The sequence below is a fragment of the Perna viridis genome, chromosome 13 (assembly GCF_037379345.1).
Source record: "Perna viridis isolate PV_CMFRI_1.1 ecotype Kerala chromosome 13, ASM3737934v1, whole genome shotgun sequence".
In the NCBI taxonomy this organism is placed as follows: Eukaryota; Metazoa; Mollusca; class Bivalvia; order Mytilida; family Mytilidae; genus Perna; species Perna viridis.
In genome coordinates, this window is record NC_142457.1 from 4,666,078 (window position 1) to 4,692,842 (window position 26,765).

General features: G+C 33.3%; 1 protein-coding gene and 1 long non-coding RNA gene across 2 annotated transcripts; one reads left to right on the plus strand and one right to left on the minus strand.

The window, feature by feature from the left end:
- The first annotated feature begins 1,372 nt into the window (after positions 1–1,372).
- Positions 1,373–4,855, plus strand: LOC148599325 (uncharacterized). The gene is made up of 3 exons (XR_015917760.1): positions 1,373–1,707; positions 2,549–3,333; positions 4,290–4,855. It is a non-coding gene; the product is annotated as an uncharacterized LOC148599325 (long non-coding RNA).
- Positions 4,856–7,344: 2,489 nt separating this feature from the next.
- LOC148599326 (neuroglian-like) lies at positions 7,345–26,236 on the minus strand. Its single transcript, XM_088557265.1, has 15 exons — positions 26,141–26,236; positions 23,461–23,529; positions 22,412–22,753; positions 21,637–21,918; positions 19,517–19,774; positions 18,456–18,737; positions 17,841–18,167; positions 17,116–17,403; positions 16,763–16,876; positions 16,373–16,403; positions 14,071–14,099; positions 12,845–12,967; positions 9,520–9,624; positions 8,818–8,864; positions 7,345–8,184 (listed from the first exon to the last, which is right to left on the minus strand). The coding sequence occupies exons 2-15, from the start codon at positions 23,525–23,527 to the stop codon at positions 7,954–7,956; spliced, it is 2,526 nt and encodes an 841-aa protein (XP_088413391.1). The 5' UTR covers positions 23,528–23,529; positions 26,141–26,236; the 3' UTR covers positions 7,345–7,953.
- Between the last annotated feature and the right edge of the window lie 529 nt (positions 26,237–26,765).

The following is a 26,765-nucleotide window of genomic DNA, read 5'->3' on the forward strand; positions in this document are numbered from 1 at the left end:
ATGTGTATACCAATACACAACCTCATTATGTGCTTCATGATGACAATGATCATACAAATTTTGATGATATTTCTTTTATAAAATAGACAATACTCTGCAACGGAACAACCTAGACCTCAAACATAATAACAAAAGCGGTAAACGGTCGCTCAATAGATGTAATAGAACTTTACAAGGAAAATATAAACAGTGATGAATCACTGAATAAATGCAGATAATTTTTAGACAAGACTTTTGCAGATTCATATTTAATTGTCGAAAATTTAAATTCATTTTTGCTGGATAATGTCAGAAAATGTGCTAAATTTATCCAAAATAAGAAATTGCCTAAAAATAAAAGAAGGGAAAAACAAAGAAAGTCCTGGTTTTCGAATCTTGTACTGAACTGACAAAATTTTGTTAAGAACTATATAAAACTAGTTAATAAATTTCCATATAATGCAGAGTACAGAGAGGCTTTCTAATATTGTCGTGCATGGTACAGGAGACGTTGCAAGTATGAGGAAAAATGTTAAAACAAAGAATTGGCATTTGAAATAATGATTGTTTGGATAAAATCCCCTTTCTGGTCGATGATAAACATACTTAATAATAATATATATTGTGGCAATGAGGATAATACACCTCTTGATGAATTTATTGACCATTTTAAGAAAAAAAAAACTAAATAGTTAGGATAACTGTTATACGGATCTAATTTCCAAAGAAATGATAAAGTTTGGATGTCCCAACATAATAAAACCAATTAAAAATAGTTCAATTTTATTTTTAAAAAGATGAATTTCCCAAATTATGGAATGAAGACCTTTAAATTCCTCTATATAAAAATAGAAAGAATAACTGACCCAAATAATAACAGAGGGCTATCTATCAGCTCAAACCTTGGCAAAGTACTTTAAAAGGTCACATACAATAGGCTTTTTAGTTTTTGTACAGATTCTGATATAATTAGTAAAAATCAAATTGATTTCATTAAAAAAAAAACAAGAAAGTATTTCTGATCATATTTTAACATCAAAAAGCATAATAGACACATATAAATCTAAAAAAAATGGTTTTGCTGCCTTTATTGATTTACGTAAGGCATACGATAGTGTTTGAAGAATTGGGCTTTTTTTCTTACTTTTGCAACATAAAATGCCTATTACGATATTCAATATTATAGACTCCATTTATTCAAATATATGCGCGAGGATAAAATTTCCTGATTGACTTAGCGAACCATTTATCTCAAGTCGAGGCGTTAAACGGGGTGATGTTCTTAGCCCCATTTTGTTTAATATTTTCATCAATGGTATAGCAAAAAAACTACAAAGCAGCAGTAATGTACTTCGATTATCTTTCATTTACTTAATGTTATGTTGTTGTTTGTTTGTTTGTTTGTTTGTTTTTACAGTGTACTTTCTTGCAAGATTTTAAAGCCTATATTACTGTTACAATTTGTTTAACTCCTTGCATGATTAACACATGCAAGGTCATTAAACTACACATTGATAGTTATTTTTAATTTTTTTTGACAAGAAGACGACCATACTATTTCACTTTTAAAGTTTAATAAAACACGAAATGGACTAGTGTTTGATATAATCTATCGACCTCAGTCGACATTACCTTTCTACGAACCATGACTGTAAAGGTAAAATATGTGAAGTAAACACACGAAACATGCATTTGTGTTAAAGGACTACATAGAATTATATGCACCAGGTAAATATTGTAGTTATTGAAATTATAACAAGGAAAGTCATTCTATGTACATTCACACAAGAAATGTTTTGTTTATAGGACGTAACAAATGCATTTGAACAGTTCCATATGATTTTCGTGAAATATGATGAATCTTCCTGTGCCTTGTTTTTAAAAAGAATCATACTTAACTACTTAACAATAAGATTTTCCCTGCACTATATTCAGGGCGGGTCCATGATTGAGATACAGGAGACGTGTAAAAGGGTTTTGGTATACTATTTGAAATTCGTTTTTAATTGGAAAATATAATCACAGATACATTTTCTTTTCAAAGTGAGGGGATTTCAACATGTTCTTCCTTATGAATCCGTATGTGTTGCCCTTAGTTCAACTTAGCTCCAAGTACAAAATGTATTCATGCCATCTTTTAAGTTCCTTGAATACAAGGACCGGTGAAGATTCGGCCCAAAGCAACTTTTATAGTAACATGTACTACTGTGATAGTCGGTATATTTGTCACAGTCGTAGTGTTTTTTTGTTTTTTGTTTTTTGTTTTTTTTTTTTGTGTTTTTTTTTTGTTACATCATTCGGACAAAAATCGTATGTATAAAAGTAAATACAATGATACTTCGGAAACACGTTGCTTTATTTTATTCTGTCTCTCTTGCTTCTGTATTCAAACATCAGTTATTTAACGACATGTTCTTGTTGTTTTAGCAAATCTAAATTAGTATACTTATCTTTAGTGATAGAAGAGTACATTCTCTTTTTTTGAAAAGCAACTAAACAACGTCTTGGGTAGGAAACGTTTGTTTTGTATAGAAGTTATGGATGTTTTAAATATGTCTTTGTCTTTCAGAAAGAATATTTTCTCAGCTTTTATTTCCTGATGCTTGTCAAGTGGCGATTTGATCTGAAATTAATGTTTTTTTACACTCAAAAGCGTCATAGAAAACAAATCACGTATATAGATTGAGCTTGGACTAACACTTGGACTGCTTAGATTTGCCAAGACGGCGAAATTACAAGACAGATCAAGTCACATTATCGTATTTAACAAACTTTCATGAGTTTCAATATCTCGCACAGATATTTTGTGCAATTTACAATGAAGCTATCAGAATGATTTTTCTTTGAGCATACCCCATTTACTACTAAAGATGTGTTTTTCGTGACACATTAAAAATGCTTAAATAACTTAAAATCGGCATACATGTATATATATAACAAAAATAGTCGAAAGTATAATAAAGTCATAAGAAAGACAATTCCACATTTTAAAATATTTGTATTGTTAATAAAGTGCTGAAAGACTGAGGCAAGCAATCATTCTGATATTGATTCGATACAGATTTGTTAGATGGGCTTGTGACTTATAATTAAATGAGAACTTTGGGTATTGCAAACAGATTTACACGAAGATATTCATTGCACTCAGATAATGAATTACCACTTCTTCTAGAAAGAGCACACAATCCGTAATTTCAGGGTAGCAAGTAAAGGAGCGCAATTTGTTCCTATTGGTATGCCGAACTGTTTTAGACGGCCACAACACTGGACAAATATATTGTCAATAAAAAAACTCCACCATTTTGGAAACTTCTTCTTCAGTATTTTGGAAGATAAATTTGGAATTTGAAAGCTGTGAGTATAAAATTTGAAGTTTTGAAAGAGATCTTGTGATACATTTGTAGATCTAGCTATGTAGAATTGTTTGTATGGATTCTTGTGAAATTGAGGAATCCAGTACATAGACGGTAGATCACAATCATCGACTTTGGTAGAAAGACTAAAAAAGGATAGCACAAATTTATGGTTTTCAACTATCTTTTTTTCAAGAAAGTAGTTCCAGTATAGGTCTTATTATTGATATTACTCTCTGCGCCTACTTCTGATAATAAACATTGGAGTAATACCTTTTGCAGACAAAATAATGGTTTTTTTTAGTTGTGTATGCTGGTACGACAACATATTTTTCATGTAAAGTAGATAATGTTTTTGCTACATCGGGGTCTTTGAAAATGGATATAACATTGACACTCCTTGACCTACTTAAAATTTTCATACGTTTCAAAATTATAGACCTCACAGCCTTTACCCACTCCGTGTTTCGTTTTCATTTTAGTTCATGATGTTTTTGTTTTTCATGGGTAGGAGTGGCAATTTTCCACCTAACTAGACTTGATATATTATATATATATATTTATTACTTGAGTTCATATTAAAGCTAGGACACACGAAACAGCTTGTTTGAATTACGATATACTCAAAAATAAGACAATAACGAATGATATAAAAGAAGTTCTGAAATTAAAAAAAAAATCCCCTTTTTACAATTTTACAAAGAACTATTTGTCCAACTGAAATTCTTCATGATATGCACATGCGCACGTACTGTAGTTGTAGTGTAATGATAGTATATAAAGTTTCAATGGAATCCATCAAGTAATGTAGGAGAAGTTCGAATGTTGTTCGTAAAAACACACAGACAACCGGACAAATAGAGAGTTGCCACAACCAAAATACCTGAGATTATGATTATGTTCACATGATAGTCAATCAGTACGCAAGGCTTCAAGGGAATTCATCTCATATTGTAGGAGGGGTTGCAGAAAAGGTAATAAAGACAAACAGCCAGACAGACCAGCTTTAGCCTTGACCTAAATGTCCGGGAGAAATACACTTGTTTACATGGTACTCTAATAGCATATGAAGTGCAAATACATTCATCCAGTAATGAAGGGAAATGTGTATGTTTGGACAGACGAACATGCAAAAGATATACTTTAAACTTTGTGTGTTAAGGTATAATCATATCACATGATGGCAAGCATTTTTAATGTACATAAACGTAAGTTAACGGTTGTTTGAAAATATGTTTTATGTCATTTGTGTACTAATTTGGGTAATGAAGGGGAGGACAATTATCACTGAATGATGATTGGTAATTTTACTTGAAAGCTCATACTTGAATGGCACCATCAATAACGGATTAAAATGTGAATTACAATTACCATATACTCTTAAGCGTTGCATAAAAAAGCGGAACTTTGACCAACACATATTAACCAGTTGGTGCCCACTACTTTGAGTCATGCTACCATGTTGGTTGACTGTTTTCTTAAGGTCTCGTTTTCGAGTGTTACAGTCACAGACTATGTGACCAATCTTATGACAATACACACAAACTTGGTATGTGTATGAATGGTTCTGTATTTTATAGTAAAACATGATTACTCAGTGTGGAAGCTTGCTTTTCAGGTAAAAATCAATTCACTCGACTTTCCTTACTTGGCGCAAAGTAACAAAGTAACATTGAGGACAGCCCCGCAATAATTTTCAGATTGACAATAAAAAAATCATGATTATAAGAGGTAGCAGGAGGGATAGGAATAAGTGATTCCTGGTCCTCTCTCTCTTCACACTCCTTGAACTCCCATCACCCGCCCCTCCGCATAAAAACGTCCTGTTCCGGAACCCTAACGCCCAGTTCTCGCTTCTTTCCTGGCTTCCCCACCTACCTACCAGAGGTGAAACAGTTTGGAATGTAATCCATTATTCTTTATTCCAGTATACATTCATAAAATGGTAGTTAATTCCCCATGCTTGGCCGGGTCTCGAATATATGTTCATGTACCCTGTGTACACGTCCCTTACTAAATGGAATCATTGTATATACATTGATTTGTAATTTAATATTTAACATCTTCCAAACACATTGATAAATAAAATGCATCAGTCCTAAGATAACGAAAAATTGTATTCATAACATTGTTGACAGGAAATGCATTATACACGAAGGTCATGTGTATCTTAGTAGTTTCAAACGTTGAATTGGGAAGTTCGTTTCCCTTTCACACGACCTCCTTAACTGCTGTTGCCTCTTTTTCTGCTCCTTGCCTTCAGGCCAATTTCTCAGCTGCTAGACGTTGAATAGCAGATACAATATATGTTGATTGGTCTATGGTAAAACTATGTGATTCATTAGTAATCACAGGGGTTTGCTCCCACTATCAAATATGCAATGCCAACAGTATATTACCTACAATATACCAGTGGGGCTGCATGTATGTAGTGGGAGAACTTAAGCCCCTGTGTTAGTTATTAAGGCACAATTACACGCATTCTCCTTTGGCGCGAATTTGTTTCGCCGGTAGATCCATTTTTCAGGCACCAGACATGGGTGTAGCATTGATTCTTCACATGTTGTTTGGTCTTTGTTAGTTCAACAGGATTCATTAAGAATAAGGTTACTTTGACCTACATTTTTCCCGTCAGTGACATTTTAGAGAGAAACCAAAGGAAACAAGATTCTAGCAGAAATCAAAAGAATGTAATCTAAGGACAAAGACTAGACAAGGAAAACAGACATACAAAACAAATAACTTAAAGTACCCAAAGTAGTATATACAAAGTAACAAAAGTAAAATGACTAACTCGGACTCCATTAAAAACTGAAGTGTAGACCAGGTGCACCGGTATGGTAAGCGTCCTCTGTTTTTTCTTGAAACACCCACCAAGTTGATCATAAAAAGTCAAGTCCGGGGCAGAAGAAAGAGGAAAGGAAAACGATGACACGTTTACAAATAACTTTTCATGGTACAGATGGTAACACCGTAACGATCCACCAATTCACGATGACCCATAAAAAATGACTTCAGTCTGCGTGTTAAGTGTTTAGGTACATTTCTCACGTGCCATACCTAGACATAGTATTTCATTGACACATCACATTTCACGGTGGAGACTACTGCAGTTAACTGGTAAATAACATGAAAGGCGATTTTTCTAACGGTATCAACATGTGTACACGTTCAGATGTTAGATAAAAATGCTTGTATTGAGTAGTTTGCATTTGCTAAGAAATCATGTGTTGCATCACCGTTGCTTTTTTTATTTGATTTGTTAATTTCTTCTCCCTTCATATGTTTTAACAAAAATGTATGCCTTTGTTCTATACAATTCCTCCTTTTGTACTCTCGTATGTTACCATGTACTGTGGCAAGTCAGTCAAAATTTCACTCGTGCATTTTTTTGATAATGATATGTTGTGTACTATTTATTCTGCTGGAATTTTTTTAGGAAATCTTCGATGAATTTGTATTCGTGTTCTTATTTGGATATCCGCTTAATTTTTTCGAGGGACATTTATAAGACTTGGACAAAATCTGAGTATGATACGTTTCAATTCCGGATTTTAATAGTCAATGTGCATGGTCTCTTAAATTTTCGACATGTAATACTAAGACTAGTAGATTTGAGAGTTGACATTAATGAGGATTGTAACAAAGCTTAACCAATAAAACATTAAGGCATAAGACGTATAAAAGGAGAGGATTGGATCAGCGTTATAGCTTAAGAAGAAATCATAAAGTTGCCAAAACATTTGAAAAATAGTACAGATGCTTAACAAATGGGAATTGTTGTTTCTTACGTGTTCGTGTAAGAAGGGACACTAAAACACAAAAGACGGCGATTGCATTAATTGTATAGATTCAAGAAACTAGTCAGAAAAAGTGCCTTGGGCGGTGTATTAGTTTTTGTCGCATTTTATGACCGTTCAAAATTATGGTACTACTATACAATACAATAAAAATATTTTGTTTCTTCCTTTTGGTTTTCACTTGCATGTTTAAGACGAATATTTGTTGTATGGAGTAAACAAAATAAGAACAAATCAATAAAGATACAATAATGTACTGTTTCGTTGTGTGCAATAAACTCAACTTTTGCCAATGACAAAGTGTGGTTTCAAATTGGAAGTTGTATTTGAACTGATGGAGAAATGACATTTTTTAAATGCTATTTAAATAGAAAATACGATATTGTATTGACAGTGTTAGATTTTAAAAAAATAATTTCAGAATGTGTTTTTTAAATATTTACTTTTTCATTTTACATTTCGATACCTCAAATGACAAAGTCGACCTTTCATTTCGGACCAAAAACAGCTGCAGACAGCACTAATGTTAAGTTTTTCCTAAATTTAGCTATTGATTCTTGTATGACATGGACTTTGAGCTGATTTGATGTAAATAGTTTGGAATTTATCTTACCAGCAAAGGGAAGTAAGTCATACGAAAATGATTAACATTTTTTCTTCAAAATATTGATTCACTTTGACCCCATTTTGCTTGAGACGCACCACAATCGATGCGTACGACATCTTTATATCGATAGAGTTAGAAATAAGCTTTCCATCGATATATAATTTAGTATTTTTCATATTCTGGTGCATTAAATTTCTAAAAAATTGATAGCCCGCTATCCGATAACAACTCTCTGGGCACTTTTGTCACCAAGATGCATAAAATCGTTATCATCGTCATCACTCGTAGAATAGTTATTGTTGTCGTCTGACTCATTTGATTGTAGTGGTGCCACAATTGAATGGTCCAGTTCAGACGATATTGTATTGGTTCTGACATAAATCGCACTTCTAGCATGAGGAGAGTCTTGACTGCCGATTTCCGCATAATTCAAAGCAGGATTGTTCTGGAAAAATAAATTGGAGTATCGTTGATTAGATATAAATCAAATTGTCTTGAAAATGTTTATGTGTAAGTAAATGATCTGGTTTGATAAGCAATATTCATTTTTATGTAAAAGCGGCCTTTTTTCAAAGAAGAAAACAATTACAAACACTCACATCCAAGGTTCAATATTTAATATCTATCATGACATTTCTGCGACAGCTTTTAAAAGTGCTCAAAATTGTTACATATACAAGGTACTGGGATGGTTTAAAAGGCACATTCAGTGGTGGGAAAGTTAATGGAAAATGCGACATGGGAAAAAAGGGGCGGGTTAGTGAAAATAGTACCAATACAGAAGAGCAGTCTGGGCAATTCATCCGCGACGAACGTCAATTATATGAATGTAAGTTTCATTTCAATCCATTGCATTTAGAAAATCAGTAGAAAAGGGACTAGGTCTTACCAATAAACTGGATTCATTTTGTGGAGACAAGGTCGTGTTAACGCTTTTTTTTTTCTTCGTCATATTTTCATAACTACTGTTCTTTACTTTTGTCAATAGTTTTCCTTCTAATTTGTTTATATACTATCAAGGTATCCGAACATTTTATATGATTTACAGTTTTTAAAGTCTGCAGAAATTCAAACCTACCTGATGGCCGTGTGTCCGTCCATAATTGTTATTATGGGTGGTTATTTCTATTAAAAACAAAAAAAAAAAAAAAAAAAAAAACAGTGATTTAAATTAATGGGCATGTATTGTGTATTTTTATGTCGTTGAATTACTTATAGATTATTACATGGCATTACCAATGCGGCATTACGACTCATTGCGAGGTCTGATATTGTTCTAATTCTAATATACAATTTCTTTATATCTTGCAACCACTTGTGGTTTTCCTTATTGTATTAGGGTTTTCATGTCATCGACGAAATTATTTGTACCATGGACGACCGGAAGTGCGTCATAGCTGAGGTCCAATACTAGCGTTCTATGGATTTTCTTTATGGCATACATACATCGTGGTCATAGCAAGCAAGCAAAATTGCACATATTTTTTAAGTATTTGTACATATTGAAATGATATAGCAAAACAATAATGACTTCCACCAATCCTTATAATGCTAAAACAAAGCTGAAATACATGATAATACATAAATCAACATTTATTGTAACTAACTCTAACATTCAAAACAAAGCCAACATAAATCTGAAAACTTGTTTAAAGACAATTGTCTTACTTCGACAACCAATAGGCTGGACAATGAAATTAAATACATGTAAGCAGTGTTCAAATGTTACACACTGAAACCTATTTGGTTTAAAAAGTGCTTTGATAAGTTCTAAATTTACCGTTGTTTTGTGCAATGACTTGTTGATCAGCTTGATTTCCACTTTGTCTTCCGCTCGGCATCAAATCTTCATGAATTTGGTACGACTGATTTTCGACGACTAAATCTATCTCACAAAAAAGAAAAAAAAATAGCGACGCAAATTGACCATTTTTGTTGAACAAATTTCAGGGAAACAACGACATATCAGTCAATAAAGGAACATGTCCCCCCTTCCCCCCCCCCCAAAAAAAAAAAAAACAAAAAAAAAACAAAAAAACATATAACAAAGAAAGCAAAACAAAACAAAAAAACAAAAACAAAAACAAAAACTAATAATAATAATTCCTCCTTCCTCTAGCCCGGACTTGACGTTTTTAAGCAACTCGGCCGGTGTTTCGACACAAGTAGAAAACGATTACTTTACTGGTGCATCTAGTCCATGCTCCAAGTTTTCAGAGTTGATCAATTACTTTTGTTTCTTTGTACGTATTATATTTTGGTTAATTCTAGTTTTTTTACTGTATATATCTGTTTACTCTATCCAATGCTTGTCCCTGGATAACATTCTTTTGTCTTTCAACAGACACTCCAGGCGGAATACAATGTAATTACCTGTTTAGTTGGTACGTGATTATAAAAGTTCAAATATTCTAACCTAATATAACAGCGGATAACTGTACCGAATAACACCTTAGTATTTATTATGGTGCTTCAGAAAAGTCAACTGTCTTTTCCACAAACCATCGTAAGAGTAAGTGTAAAGACTCATTTTACACTTAGACACCGACCATTTTATATTGTGGACGTAGGGTGGGGGAGGGCTGGGATATCTTTGAAAAAAAGATATTAATTTCACTTTGAAATTGAAGAAAAATTAAAATAAATGGTTTTGCTGTGGCAAGAAAAAAATGAAGTTGCTGAATGCTGACAAAAAAATAAATAATGTTGTATTCAGTATTTCATAAAAATGAAATAAGGAAAGATAAGGAGAGAAATCTCATATTGTGATAAGAATATATAGTGAATGTACCATAAACTCACATTCAACACGTTCAATTATGTATGAAGAAGTATGTATCAAATATCTTTAATATAAACATTTTACTGTTTATAGACGAAAAATTCATAACGAGAAAAATTTAAGAATACCATACCGTCCGATTATTCCCCATTGCGTCGACGTCTTGTTTATTTTTGCTACGTATAGTTAAAGACCAAGGAACTTTTTTACGTATGTATAAGTCATGTTCCGTAATGAACTAATTAAGGCGGCTGAAAACGCTTACGTTGAAATAACAAAAAGGAAGACTATGCCTTACTTTCATGCAATAAGAACTTACTTCTAATCTAATACTTTCTTCTATTAGAATTATTTCTTAATGCGATGTGAAATGAGGACAGTCCCTAACCCTGACATATGAGACATACAAGCGTAAGAACTTATTTACCTTATGGTTGAAAAGTTCCCAAACAAGCACAACATAATAAACTCCGCGATGATGGCTGTATTTTCTTTAGTGGGTCTTTTGATCAACTTCAAATGTTATTTAACATTGCCAAAAAGGACCTGAACTACTCAAATTTACTTATACGTTATCTAAGTCTTCAGTAAATTTCTTAAAGAAAGTGCAATTAAATCCAAATGGAATAGGGTGAAACCTTACAAAACTTACGACTTGGTAGTACTCCAATGTGCCTAATGCACATTCTCAAAAGTTTTAATTCATTAAAAAGTTACTCGACTGCAAAATATACAGCTTGTGCTGGGGAAACTTTCCGCCCTGCACGATTCCCAGTCTTTACCTGTATGGTTTAGAAAAAAGAAGCAGCTCATCATCAATTCCTGGCTACAGACAATGCCATGTCTTGTTTAGGCCAAGTAAATTTCATCCAACCCTCACCACATAATGGTGTGATTAGAAGGATTTTTTTTTTAATTTTTACTTCTTACCAGATATTTGCTAGCTTTATTTTATCTTTGCGGTGTATAGACATGTTCTAAATCCACAGCCACATCAGTTTCAGAGAAGAAACATTATTTTGGTCACCAAGAATTGAACGATTTGTATATTATAGTGCCTAAATACAAGAAATTGAGTGAAAAAAAATTCTGATTTTAAAATTATCGTTCCATAAAAAAACCATAATCCTGAAAAAACATAATTCAATTGCTATTGAACAAAAAATTTAAGAAGAGGAGCAGAAAAAAAAAATATTTAGCAACATCGAAAATTCCAGGCCCCCTCGGTGTAAAAATGGTCGGTGCCTTACGATTTGTATATGTAAAAGACTGCAGGCTTCTTACCACAAAATCCATGTAAAACACCATGTGTACGTCCAGTTCTTGCGTCATTTGTTAGCATTGGTTTTCTGTACTCGTGTTTTATTTTGCTATTCTATGCTTGTTTCCTCTTCTCACTACATATTTTTTCATCGGTTGTATATATTTGTATATCTGTTACACCTCCTGAAACGTGTAACGTTCCCAATCCCCAAGACACACGAAACACGCTGCACGAAGCACGATAAACGAATGATCGTGTCCGCCGGGAGTATTCTTATTAGTGATTGGTATATTTCGAAATCTAACTTGCAAAACGAAACTAAAAATAAGTCATGATATACAGAGTACGTGTTCATCGTTTGTTGTTGATTGCTAACATCTCACATGTAATTTGTTAATAAACATTTATTTGTCTAAAAATGAAAATGTTGCATTGTTGATATGCAAAGTATCCATTTTTATCATACATGGTACACTGCAAAAAATATTTTGACTGGACTGAGGTATGAAAATATTTAAATTTCATAAAATTGGGGTAATAAATACTTAATTTTTATTCTCAAAAGACAAACTATTACCATCAGGGAATTGATCGCCATGAAATCATAAACGGTTATAGTTCGGGAAACTTTTCCCCGATCATTCCGGAAAGCCATTGAAATATTTAAAGTATTTTATTATATGTACAAATAATGTCCGAATGTTTGAAACCAATTAATTCCTACAAGTATTGATTCGTGACAAAATGCTGTCTTTTCAATGTAAAATGAATACTGATTTTGGCATGGAAAACGAAATTACAACGATATTCCGCAAAATTTTATCATTCAATCATAATACAGAACCGTTGCACGAAGAACGTTGCACAATACACGATTCCACGAGACACGCACACGAAGCACACGATACACGCACACGAAGCACACGAAGCACGCTAAAATGGTAATGTTACACGTTTCAGGAGGTTTAGTACTGACAATAGCAACAACGATTAAAAACTATAGGTAGTTAAATGTATAACTAACAATCAATATGTGGGCAAGACATGGTTAAAACATACCATTCAATTGAAACCGATCAGGTTGCTGATAATATGTGTTATCCTCCTGGTCATTGTCAACATGGTTCAAATCATTGCCAGATTGATAAATCTGGTTTTCAACAGACATATCTCCATGCGGAACTTCCGAAAAGAAACGAAATCGTACATCATTAGAAAATACAGATACTAAGTGAATAATAAATATCATGCAAAACCGATATGTGTGTTAAATTGTACAACAAAATAACTCTTTCGCAGTATTGATTTAATGGGCAATTTTAACATCTGTGTAGTGTTTAACTGTACAAAAATATCCTTTACATCAAAAACTGTACTCGGGTAGCGTTTTTGATTTTGTATTCATTGGTGATAATTTCGCTTTTATTGGAAGACACATCAAATAGTCATTCTGATTGCAATATTTCTTTAACATAAAACTTTTACTCAACATAAGCCAAATACATGTATCTATTGAAAAAGTTATTGAAATGCTCAAATTCTTAGTTTTCCAGAATTGAGCTTATCATACTTTTTATGAATCATATTTTAGTTTTTAAAAAAAAAACAAAACATGTTAGAAACAAACACGTTGAAACTTCATTATTGAGTTATGGTTGAAAGAAATTATACAATTATGACTCTTTTTGTAACATATTCATTCAAGATGTGTTAGCCGTCATTCATGACTTGATGATCCCTACAATGAGCAAATCAAACGAGTTTGCAATGAAAGGGAAGCGTTCAAAACCAATTTTGCAAGAAAAATGTTATATAACAATTATGAATAAATATATATATTTTTTTTAATTTCTAATGTTCTAAAAATATTTTATATTTAGTTTTTCTCTTGAATCAGAGTGAAGAGATTTTTAACGTCAATATGTAAAAAATATCAATAATATTCATTTTACAAATAAATAAGTATGTATGTTCCATATCAATCGGAAAGATTTGCTATCGTTGTTAAATTTATATAGCATTCTTAGATACAAACCAACTTTTATACAATGAAATTCCACTCGGATTTCAACATGCATAATTGATTAAACATTATGTTGTACGAATAAGTGTTATATATAAATTGAAAACATTTAGTCGTATCCAGTTTGAGTATCGGTCAGTAAACCCAAATTCGTTTACTAAGGAAACATGATCAATGTTAATACTTTTAAGATGTTAAAGGATTACACATAGAGAAAACGTTCAATTAAGGAGACACGTTTGACCACAAAAATGTTATTTACTGCGATGTTCTTGGGGGAGCCTTCCTAACCTGAAATTAAAATATTCCTGTAAATCATACTGGACTGAATATCGTTTTCGTTCATTTATCTAAATAAAATTGAAAGGCAAACTTATGAATAAATCGACGAATGTTACCGATGTAATGTTTAGAATGTGTTCTATTTTTATAGGATTTATTTGACTTTATTTGTGTTGCAACATAACCCTATTCATTAAGCCTCAATGTAAGAAGTCTAGAATAGTATAAGAGTAATCAAGGGAACCAATGTTATAGCGGTAATAAAAGGAATGTAATCCAGGGACAAAGACCAGACATGGAAAACAGACATACACAACTAAGAGCATAAAGTAAATAAAATCATACATACAAAGTAACAAAGGTAAATGAGCAACTCGGACTCCGCTAAAAACTGGGAGGATGGACCAGGTGCACCGGTAGGGTAAGTGTCCTCTACTGTTCTAGAAACGTCGGCCGAGTTGCTCATAAAAAGTCAAGTCCGGGGTAGAAAAACGAGGAAAGGAAAACTATGACCCGTTGAATAAATCAGTTTTGATGGTGCTGATGGATACACCATAACGATCCACGAGTTCATGATGACGACCATAAAACTTCTGTAGTGATGACTTCAATCTTTTAGCAACATAACCCTGTTCCAGAAGCCTATTTGTTAGAGTTCTAGAGCGATACAAAAAGTCTGCGTAGTTTCAGGAAGCTCTGGCATAACGTATGAGTAGTGATATGAACATTCCATACGCAGGAGCCGAAGGGATGTTGCCACAGATAAATAAACTATATAAACAATCCGCGCAGTTTTAGCATACTCGTGTATAACGTATGAGTTGTGTTTAGAAAAGTAAATATGCCGATTCTGAAGAGATGTTGCAACAGTTGAAAGATTAGAATTTATCATGTTCGTCGCATCGTTTGGGCTTGAGTTTTCCCTTTCCATCGATTTTCAAGTCAAAGATATAAGGTTGACGTCATGGTACCCGTTGTGTCCTTTGCTTCATGTTATTTTGGGTGGATGCAATAAAATCTCGGAAACCAGAGTCTTTTTAAACCCTACATCATCCATATAGTAGAAGCTGAGATCAAAGGATCTGGCCAACAAGTGTTCCTTGTTTTGGACAAGATCAGCTGAAAGTCAGCTTCATAAGAGTGAAGAAAAAATTATCATCAAGTAGATTAAAACATTTTGTTCCCTTTAGAATACAGACTGTCTGATTAAAACACGTCCACTACACTTGGAAAATATGTTGTCAATTAAAACAAAACATATTATTCAGTACATTTTGAATATGTTTTAGAATAGACCTTAACATTAACTGAAAACTCTATGCCGAGTATAAGCATATATTTAGGCATTTCGTTTTCCCGATGAACACCGATGTACATTGCCTTTGAGTCAGGATTTATATTTAGTATGGAGGATAGTAGCATAAAGGATTAAAACATATTTATTATTATGATTATTATTTCTATTTTAATAATATATGGAATGGAGAGTTTCCAGAGAACCTTTTGAATTTCTGGATTTACATAAATCGTGTTCAGATTGACGACTCTCTTTGACAGTTGTATGTATGGAATTAATAGTTTTGAGAGAGACTTTGTTGCAAGTTTTGCAGAAACAGCAACGAAGCGTTGATTGCATTTATGGGATCTAATACGTGAATGAAGATCACGATCAACCATCGTCTTTAGAAGAGAGACCAAACTAAAATACAACAAAGTTAAGTTTTTAGAGAATTTGTTGCATTTTACGTCGTATTACTTAGATTGTTTTCCATGTTTACCTCCGATAAGAACCATGTAATGCATATTGTCTACTTGAACAAAAATGTACAACAAAACTTGTCTTGTATAGTTGCCTTTTCGATTTCCAGCCAATTATCTCCCCTGTGAAACAAATTTTCCTCTATTTAAAACCATTAAAAAAAGCATCTTAAAATCGATGTTCGTAATTTTACCATCCGAAATCGCATGTCCAGAGTTCTTTTGAAATAATTATTATTTTCACATCATATAAATACTATAAGTGAATTGGAAATATATATGCCTGTATAATTTTGCAAGGATATTATCTACCTGAACAATACACAATGTTAAATGGCAGGGTAAGGATTTCTTTTAATTCTACATTTTTTTACAAGTAATACTAATGTCTGTTTGACAAAATTTGTGTATGGTAAATCTCGACTCGTTTCATATTAATTTATGATTTAAGTGCTTTATCGACTCGGTCCTTTGTATCCTCAGCCCATTTTCGTTCTATATTATCAAAACACAACATATCTTACCTGAATATGCATTGTAGTGGGTTCGGAAATCCTGGATAACAAAAGTGTATTTCGTGATAAAAAAAAGAAAATACCTGTATGGAATAATGCTCCTTTTGACGTTACAGATATGAAATATTTCTAACCATATTCATTTACCGAGAACGAAACATACAAATAATCAGATGAGGTCAGGTCATTTATTCGCCAGTGCTACAAACAAGCTTAATTAAAATTCAAATTGATTGGGGAACATGGTTGTACTTGTATATAGTTTCAGCAACGTTGAGCAAAACTTTAGAAAAAAAATTATGCATGCAAATATCTTTAGATGACATAAGAGGAAAAGTAGCTTAACTGCAAATGTCCGACATAATAAAAATAATGATACACAATTATCTCTATGTTTACCTTTCTTGACAGAGATCAATACAATCATAATTACCGCCACTGAAGATAAAGTAAATATCGTCAATCCAATCGTTAGCGAAGGGTTCTTAGTGTTCATTTTGTCTTTTGCTAAAACTAAACAAAATTATTGCGATAAATGTAATTTCCTAGAATCTGCAGAGTTTTTATTTTTATTGTTGTATTTACGCGTTCCCTCTGTAAAGCTTAATATTCCTGTTCGCTAAGTGTATACTACAAATGTCGTTATCACTTCCTTATACAAAAGTATTAACCACGCATAAGGATTTGTGCTAGACCTTAAATTTAACGGCCTGAAAAACCGTGTTGCTTAATAATATGTGCATACAACTTACGCAGTGTTCGACTCGATGTCCAAGAAAATGGACTTTTCCCTTTATCATTTGAAGCATACACACGAAAGAAGTATAGCGCATCTGGATTCAGATCTTTGATAACAACGTCAATAGTTCCTATGAAAGTATCTGTAATTGTGTTTACTTTAGTCCAGACTGTTTGACTTTCTAATCTGTATTCTATGGTGAAGAATTGTTGTAGCCCGCCATTGAAACTGCGGTTGAACTTCAGAAACGCATTGTTTACTCTAGTAGTAAGCGAAATTATGTTCGGCTTCTCTGGAATTTCTATTATGAAACCCACATATATATTAAAATGGAATTCTTATAAAAAAAATATATAAAGCTGAGTTTGGATACACTGAAACGATTATTAAAATATTGACCGTTTTATAGTTTTGAAACTTGCTAGTTTGCGGTAAAATATTAATGAAACCGACCATTTTCAGGTGGCGAAGGATCGATTCGCTCCCAACATATGTACTGCATGTGACTTTATACATGCAAATATAAAAGATGTAGACATTGGCAACGAAATTATGATGTTTGATAGAGAGAGAAAATGTATTTTTGTTAACTTTAAATGAAATTGTGCTACGATTCCAGAAAAATAAAAACTAGACAAAAACGCGCGTCTGTCTTCATACCATAATATGTATGCATTGTTTTGGCGTTATTTTTATTCCAATGGAATGCATTGTGAAGTGTGCTGATTTAGTATTTACCTTTTGATGTCAGACTGATGTCAAATTTGTCAAAACCCAAATCATTCGAGATGATGAATTGATAGTCTGTAAACGATTTTTGGTCAAGTTTTTGTATCTTAAAACGAACTTCGAAACCTTTAATCCGAAAATTGGTTCTGAACGCCTCGTACTCAATTTGTATATTATCTGTGGTATAAATATCTGGATTCTGAAGTAATGTTTCATTCTTATATACCATAATGTTTGTAAATTTCGGAAAACTGTAAACTAACAATTTCAACGATCCACTCGTTCCAAATTTCCCATATTGTGTTCTGCTGCTCACAGGCATGATTTTAGGTTTATCTAAAGAACAAAAATGAAATAGTTCATGACTCTTAGTGTATGGAAATACATTTGGTAGTTTCGTAGTTCAACTTGTAGTATCTTAGCGTATTGACTGGCAAATCATTTGAAAAGTCGATTTAAATTACCAATGAATTATACAACAGTATTTAATAAATTGGTGCAAATTGTATTGTCACTACTTAATATATATTAGAACTAATAGAGGAGGATGTTTTTTATTGCAAGGGTCGACCGCTTTTCAAAAACGAAACAAGAAAATGTTCAAATGCAAATACAAAGTTTTACCTCTGATTTTTACTAAACACTCCCCAGAACGTTTATTGTGACCCTTTTTATTGGGCACGCCATTAGATACACTGCATTGATAATAGCCACTAAATTTAAAGGCATTTGTACCACCGTCCATAAGGACATTAAGATATTGTGAGCCTTTCAAAGTCCTGATAAGTTCTCTTGATTCTGAGTAATGGTTCCATCTTAAAAACGAAAAATTATAAGGAATTCCATTTGGCACACATTTCAGAATGTTGTCTCTGTTGTTAAAAGTCACATTTGGTGGGTCTGAAACTAAACCAAGACTGTTATAAAAATAGGGAAACATTGTTAACAAAGTAGTGGTAATTTGGATATGCGAAAGAACTATCATAAAACTAAAATAGTCATTGAAACACAAATTGATAATTTCTCTTAATTGTAAGTACTAATCGACCGACTTGGAAACTGTTTTCTAAAGTTTGAGTAAATATATCCAAGTTTATTTATTATATTTAAATACTGGAATCAATGAACATCGTCATTTTGTCAGCCTAATGATGAGATGTCAAGCATTAATGTATATATTTGTATTATACTGTTGCAGACAGACCTATTCTCTATAATGTAATCTTTTTTATCTCCTTTGGCAGCTGGACATATTACGATATCACATCATGAACAAAGTGACAAAAACTGGTGAGAAAAATGATTGGTGTGTGAAAGTGACGCGTTATATCATATCGGGTAAAAAATCGATATTGTTATTCTTCTCACGTTTTCCTCTTGTAGCAATTGGTGATTTCATCGTTAAAATTTCTGCAATGGCAGAAGCAGAATATCAAGCGGGTAAATATTCCACAAAAACATGAAGCAAAAATATGTATTTTTACCATAACTACAGTCGCAAAAAACATATTCGTTTTATTTGATCTGATCATCATAACCAACTCTATGTGGCCAATGCAGAACGTAGACAGTTTATGTTGATATTTTACGATATTCAACATTCAATCATTATGACAACCTCTGATTCCCCATCTTTGCGGTGTAAGTTTAAACGATAATGAATAGAATACGACGCAGATACTTACACACGACAACAATATCAACTTCTGCATATCCATTGCCTATAATATTTGCTGCATTGCACTTATATTTCCCACTGTCATGACGGGTTGGTGTAAAATTGTACTGACATGTACTATTTAGGCAAGTTTTAATGGTTCGTGATTGGTGTGTAAGCGTCACGTTTTTAGATGTTGGATTGCTTTCTGATGAACAATTCAATAGGATTTTGGTGCTTTCTATAAAGGTAGAATTGCGTGGGTAAATGCTGACTAATGGTTTATCTGAAATAAAATTTCATACGTGTGACCAACTAAAAAAAGGCGTTTCAACACTTTTAAATGATTTATTAGTTTTACAACTACACGGGTAAGTTTCTATTTGTTTAATTCAAAGTAGTATTGATCCTGCGGATGAAATCATGCAAAAATACAATGTAGAAATATGTATTTATAAATGTGTTTTGTTTTATATTTGTAAATATATAAACTTGGACTTATTTGACAAAAAGGCTAAACATTGTTTTTTTGGGGTTTTTGTATAGACATGCTGTTTATAAACATATAAACGTCTCAGAATGTGACGACGTATTCGCTACACTGTTCCATCGGATCAAATTGATACCGGGAAGATAACGTAAACTTATAGGAGGGTCTGACATTCTGAGACGTTTGTATAATATTGATTTGTTGTGACATGCATCATGAATTTGATCCTCTATCCCACATAATAACACCTAGATGAGCTGTCCCGTACTACCATACATCATGTACTAAGTTAGAGACCTATATTAATCCTACGAAGAGGAATGACCCGGCCAGCGAAAGCTATATTTTTTATATAGCCTAGCTTGCCGAGTGGTCTCGGGCGCTGAACTTTGAGCAGGCGGTGTTGCCATAGATGTCATAGCGGTACGAGTTCGAGTCCCGCGTAGGGAACGACCAACAATTTACAAATTTGACAGTTCTAACATTGTTGGGAATTTTTCAGACCCTTACATATATATTCAAGACTAAACTACACCCCAACACTAGAATCGATGCGAGGTTGCAAATTTGCGATGCAAATTTGGTGTCTCCCTCAGCGGAATTCGAACACCTTCTCTCCACTGACACCTATGGTAGCACTGCCTCCACTAAGTTGTCTATATAAAATATAGCTTTTGTTAACCGAGTGATACTTCCTTGTAAGTAAATCTAGAACGTGAACATTAGCGCATGGTGTACCTGAACAGGACAACTTCTGATGGTATCGAGTAAGACAATACTGGATCTGTAACCGTATACAAATACAGCCACGCCACAGCAAGTACATAATACATATTTAAGAAGTCTAATGAGGTGAGGTTACTCTACTATCTAATTTGCTAATACATTGCTATGTTGATACATAGCATGTACGGCGAGGATCAACATAGTATGTTAATACAAGGATCAAAAATATATATAATCAAGTCTAAACTACGCCCCAACTCTAGAATCTAGGTTACAAATTTGCGATGCAGATTTGGTGACTCCTTCAGCGGGATTCGAACCCATTTTCCTCTCTGATATCTAAGGCAACACCGCCTGCACTAAATCCAACGCTCTAGACCATTCGGCCAAATTGGCTATATAAAAATATAATTTTCATTCATCGAGTGATACTTCCTCGTAAGTGAATCTAGAGCGCCAACATTTAGCACTACATATCAATACGCCGTACTACTATATTTTGAATTTTTTTTAAATTGTTTCCAACAGTTAATTTTTACTTTTAATTTTGATAAAAAGACCCCCTTTGTTATTTTCCTTCAGTATCCTTATCATTTGCTTATGTGTGCCTTTGATAAAGGTACAATCACCCACAGCGTACGCGATTCATGCTTCTGAATCTGTTTTGATCGTGAAGTTTTGTGATTTTTCTGTTCATTAAGTTTTATGAGTTTTATGTTGAAGAAGGATATCAGATATCCGAAATATTCAATTTAAATTTTACCATCTCCTGGTGATGTTAAACGTATTTAGACGTTTATTTAATTTACTGTTATGTTTCGCATCGTTTTTAACGATCCATCACCCCATAAGAGTGATTGTTGACTTTTATATATATATATATATATATAGTTATCTTAAGGCAGTAGATACATTTAAACAGGAAAACCTACACCTTATGTCCAAATAAACCGTCTTTATCAGAGGTGCAGCAAGAAACTTCTGATGGACTTCACATACTAATTTCCGTCGATTATCCTTGCGATAAGGGGTAAAACTATACGTAAGTATCCCTGGTCCCCCATCCAATAGAATAGACGCCCCCTCTCTCCATATTATTGTTTCATTCGGAAATCCGCTTGTGACTGAGCAAGTTATATTTAGGGGATTCCCTGTTGTCCCAAGAATGGTTCCTCTTGACGTTATGTTCTCAATAGTGACGTTCAACGGAATTTCTAAAATCAGAACCGAATAACATACATTTGCCGAAGTGAATCATTATTAATATAAATGTTTAAAACAAAATTTTACCCGCTGAAAAAGAATGTTGAATTTTAACAAATTGAAGAAACAATGCTGCAAACGTAGGGTGGATTTTCTCGACAAAACAAAAACAAAAAACACAAAACAAACAAAGCACTTTGAAACCAAATATTACAAATAACAAATAGCAATAAGATCAACACCATTTTTTTGTTTCTTTGTTATTTTAGTTATATCATGTTTTTTTTGTGTCTTTTTCTTGACTAGTACTTATCTTTGAATTTTATTTATTTTTTTTTTCCTCGAATCATGGTTCCCGTAATCATTCTCCGTAAGATGCAAACCGTTTGTATGTACATTTTGTGTACATTGGTATAGGCTTGTTGAATATATTCTTTTAAATAAAAACAAACAGTACTTAACGTTTGCTTTAGACATATCTAGTTTTCAAATAAACAAACTTACTTGCAATCATCAAACGATATTCAGTTTCTCGCAATGCATTATTGGTGTCAAATTCTGTCGATTCCCAACACCTGTACACACCCTCGTCTTGCCGCGAGAAATTTTGAATAAGAAGGTTATATTCGCCATCGCTAAAACTGCTCGATAGGTTAAACTTAGGACTTTGTAGAAGTGGGTTTATTTCATTCCTGTCAACTAAAACTGTATCACTTTGGCTATTGTCCAATAAAACACTCCAAGTAATATTGATATCTAAGGTTGAGTCAGCAGATATAACAAAAGAACAATTCAGCATTACATTTGTCATGGAAGAAACATAAATGTCTATAATTTCTTTTGCATCTACAAGTAAAAAGAATAGCAATGGATTCATAAAAGTATACAATAAATATTTTGAAGTAGGGATTCATATTTTGTATTTAAAATCAACACATGACAGTAGATGTGTCTTATATTTAAGCAATTTTATGTTGAAAATCCAGGTAAAAAGTATCTAGTTACACAGAAAATCATCGTGACTTTATATTACATCTGATATGTAATCAATTTCCGTTCAGTATTTTGGTTAAATTTGATTTTCCAACTAGCTTTCTCATTGGTTGCTTTGTTTTCAGCAAACCAGGTTAATCTGTAAACTTTCTTGATACCTCTTTATTAGCATCAATTGTTACCCACTACGCATAACCATAATACCAAACAAAAGATCGTTTTGAATCCGAATCAAGTTTTAATAATACACTGTAATCCATTAGTAATTATTATAAGTTATTGTTTTATATTTATAAAAGGTTGTATGAATTCACCTGATTTTGGTCAGTTTATATTTTTTGTAAACCGCTAAACTCTCGCAAACCATATCTTCACGTATAATCTATTCAATACCTAGAACCGTTCCTTAAATTCATTGCGCCAAATCAGAAATAAGAATCATCGAAGCACAAAATGTTCATTTGTTCTATTAATATTTGTTAGTGAAGAGTGAGGTTAAAATATATGACCACAACCTGTGTAAGGCATATATTAATGCATAGATAAATACTCATACATACACTGGATACCAATCCAACAACAACCGAGATGTAAGCTTAACACCACGTGTCCTATTGGCAAGTTCATGGCTTTAAGAAAAAGAAATGTGAACTAAAAAGCTGGAAGTAGTACAGTTAAGCTAAACAATATTAATACATGTTTACATGTTTCAATCTTCTGTTCAAAAAGTAAACAGAATTTGTATGTCACCCAAAAGTAGTATTTGATTGAAAAGTTAGTAAAACATTTTTATCTCCTCTTACGATGTTGTCTACATCGCACAGGATTTATTAAATTAAGGGGATAATGATTAGTAACCTTTGATGTGCGGTGTTTCACCAATTTTAATTTATAAATGTATTGAATTCAGTAAATACAAGTACATACCATGTTATATATATTTTTTTTACTTATAAACTGCAAATTCATTTTATACAATGAATGCCTGATTAATTACAAAGGTAAGAAGTGACCTCCTTTGAAGGTTACTGGACATTGGTGTTTATAGAGGAGTTTCGTGTTTTGTGTTTTGTACACTCTTTAAATAAGTTTGTTTTTCTGTTCGATTCGAGTATAATTGTAATGTTGAGATTTTTTATGCTTATAGCCGTTCTTAAATGGTCGGTGCCAGATCGTTCATACATACATGAACGCCAGTCAATATGAAATCAATATGGCGGTGATGGTATGACCTTCAAAACTCTGTACAAATGTTGGTTGAGTCTGTTGTGTCCTGTCCTACGCCTGAAAATTGTAGTTTGCTGATATCTTTTTAGTTGATGGTAGCTATCTTCTTTGTTCTGTATGTCTGTTTTCCATGTCTGGATTACATTCTTTTGATTACCGCTATATCCTTGGTTCCCTTGTTTACTCTTGCTTCTGAGGGGTATTGTGCAGAGACATGATGATGGTCTTCATCTCTGTGTAGCAGACAGAATTTTCATCTTGCTGTTGTTAAGCGCCTTCCTTTGCTATCTTATCTGGTTTTTTTTTGGTTTTTTTTTATTTCTGATGACGCCACAATGTGCAGGTATCTACTGTATGGCAGTTTTAAGGCTCTTGATGGACGTACATTTCCTTTGTAGACAGATTTCAGAACTTTCTCATTAGGACCTCAGTTTGTACCAGCAAGTTTTTTGATGATGTTTAGTTTTCGTCTGGCTTTGGCTTCTGCTGTCATTATGTGCTGTTTCCATGAAAGTTACACCACGTTATGTTTGTTGGTCTTCCGTTGTGATGTGGATGTCATCCACGGTCAGTTTGACAGATTATGTTTTAGGTGAGAGTGTAAAGAGGGTTGCTGTTGTTTTCTATCTATTGGTGGTAACACACCACTCATTGGCCCATTTGACTACCATACTTATTGCTGTTTGTATCCTACACCTTGCAGTAGTTGCATACTCCACAGAGAAGCAGAGGACAATATCATCTGCGTACAGTGCTGATTGTACATCATTTGTTAGCACTGGAACTAAGTCATTCATGTAGAGTATGGTGGTGGTTGCAATATCCTCCCTGTGGTACCGCCTGTTTTAGAAGAATTTTTTGGCCCTGTTTCCCGTCTACGAGTACTTTTGCCCATCTATTGTACAGATATGAGTTGGCCCATTTGTACATTCTTCCACTTACTCCAACTCTGAGAATTTTCACAAGAAAGCCACCTTTCCAGACTTTGTCAAATGCTTTCTGAAGATCTACGAAGACAGTTAGCGTTACTTTCTTCAAGTGAAATGCATCCTTGACTACTTGAGATAGATGTATTGTCTGATCTCCTGTGCTCTTGTACTGTCTAAAACCAGCTTGTTCATGATCAAGAATGGTCTCCGATTACAAGTATGCCTGTAGGCGCTTGTTGATTATACGCTCCATTAATTTGCAACAACTGCTTTTTATGGTAATAAGGCGCCAGTGATTCGCCAGTGTAGCCGTGAGAATAGTTTATTGCATGCAGTTAGCGTTACTTTCCTGTAGCTGTGAGAACAGTTTATTACATGCACATTATTGTTACCGGTCAAGTTTGTTTACAGAGAGTAATTTTCAGCTAGGGGAAACAAACTTATAACTGAGTCTGACTGAATCATTTCCATCAATGTATTCCTGTCGAATTGTTTATCATATCGTATTTTTCAATGCCACTTCGTCTATGCCGCCTTCACTGTCGTTGTGCAGCCGATTAGGTGTAAATATTCGTCCGCGCTCCCATACGTGAGCAAAGCAATGTGTGAGTATTGAGGCATAACATAAACACAGTGTATCAATACACCCGACTGAGGCTCTCAGAGGAGAAATTTGACTGTCGGATAGAATTATAAGGATTGAACAGCCATTTTTGGTCGTTCATGTAAGTAGGAAAGGATCTCTCTCCTCCCAAGCAATACATGTACGGCCGTCGTCCATTGAGTTTAAGAGCTCCGAGATCCGTTCATACATGCATAAACGACCTAAAGTAGTTGTTCAATCCTATAATAAATGTGTGCAAATAACGTTTGAAACTTATGACAATCATGGAAACAAAATGTTCATGTATTACTTTCAAATACTAAAAGTTTTTGATTGGCGTTTGATTCCTCATAGCACGACACAGAAATTGCTTTTCATGATAATATACTTATAGTTTGTAAAACATGTACTAACAATATGTTTCATATATATACTCTGCAGAATGCAGATTTCACTTTAAATTAAGAAACACCATCCTACCTTATTTTAGGCTGTTTTCAATTAATTTAAAACATGGTATGATGATACTTTCCCTTATTTTACATTGTTAAGGCAATGATAGAAATCAACAATAAGTAGATACTTTGTTAAATACAAACTGTGTCAAGTGTATTTATTTATATACATAGATCTATTCGATTATTCATAACCGACTGAACATATCAGCTTATTTTTATCACATTCATATAGCGGAAGCATTTCAGTATATGTAAGTCAGCGTTAACGAATTATAATTGGTCTTGTGATTACAAATAAACAAACATTACTAAAACATTGATTTTTTTCTCATTAAAATTCCTCAGAAGGATGTTCAATATCAGTAAGCGGGTTGGTCAGACAAGGTGGAACAAACTACAAAATAAATTTCACACAGTGTAAATCCAGTTGTGCATCCTTGCCGGAAATGCATTTCATTTGATAATATTGGAACTGAAATGGCTCCTTTCGTTCTTCGTATTATTATAACAGAGACAGACTAATTAGGAACAAAAATGCATAAACCATTTTTGACGCCTATGTACGACACTTCGTATGAATATTCGTGGGTCGTAGTTTTACAACCTAGTGTTCATAATATGTTTATTTTCTTTTCTAAATAACGCCA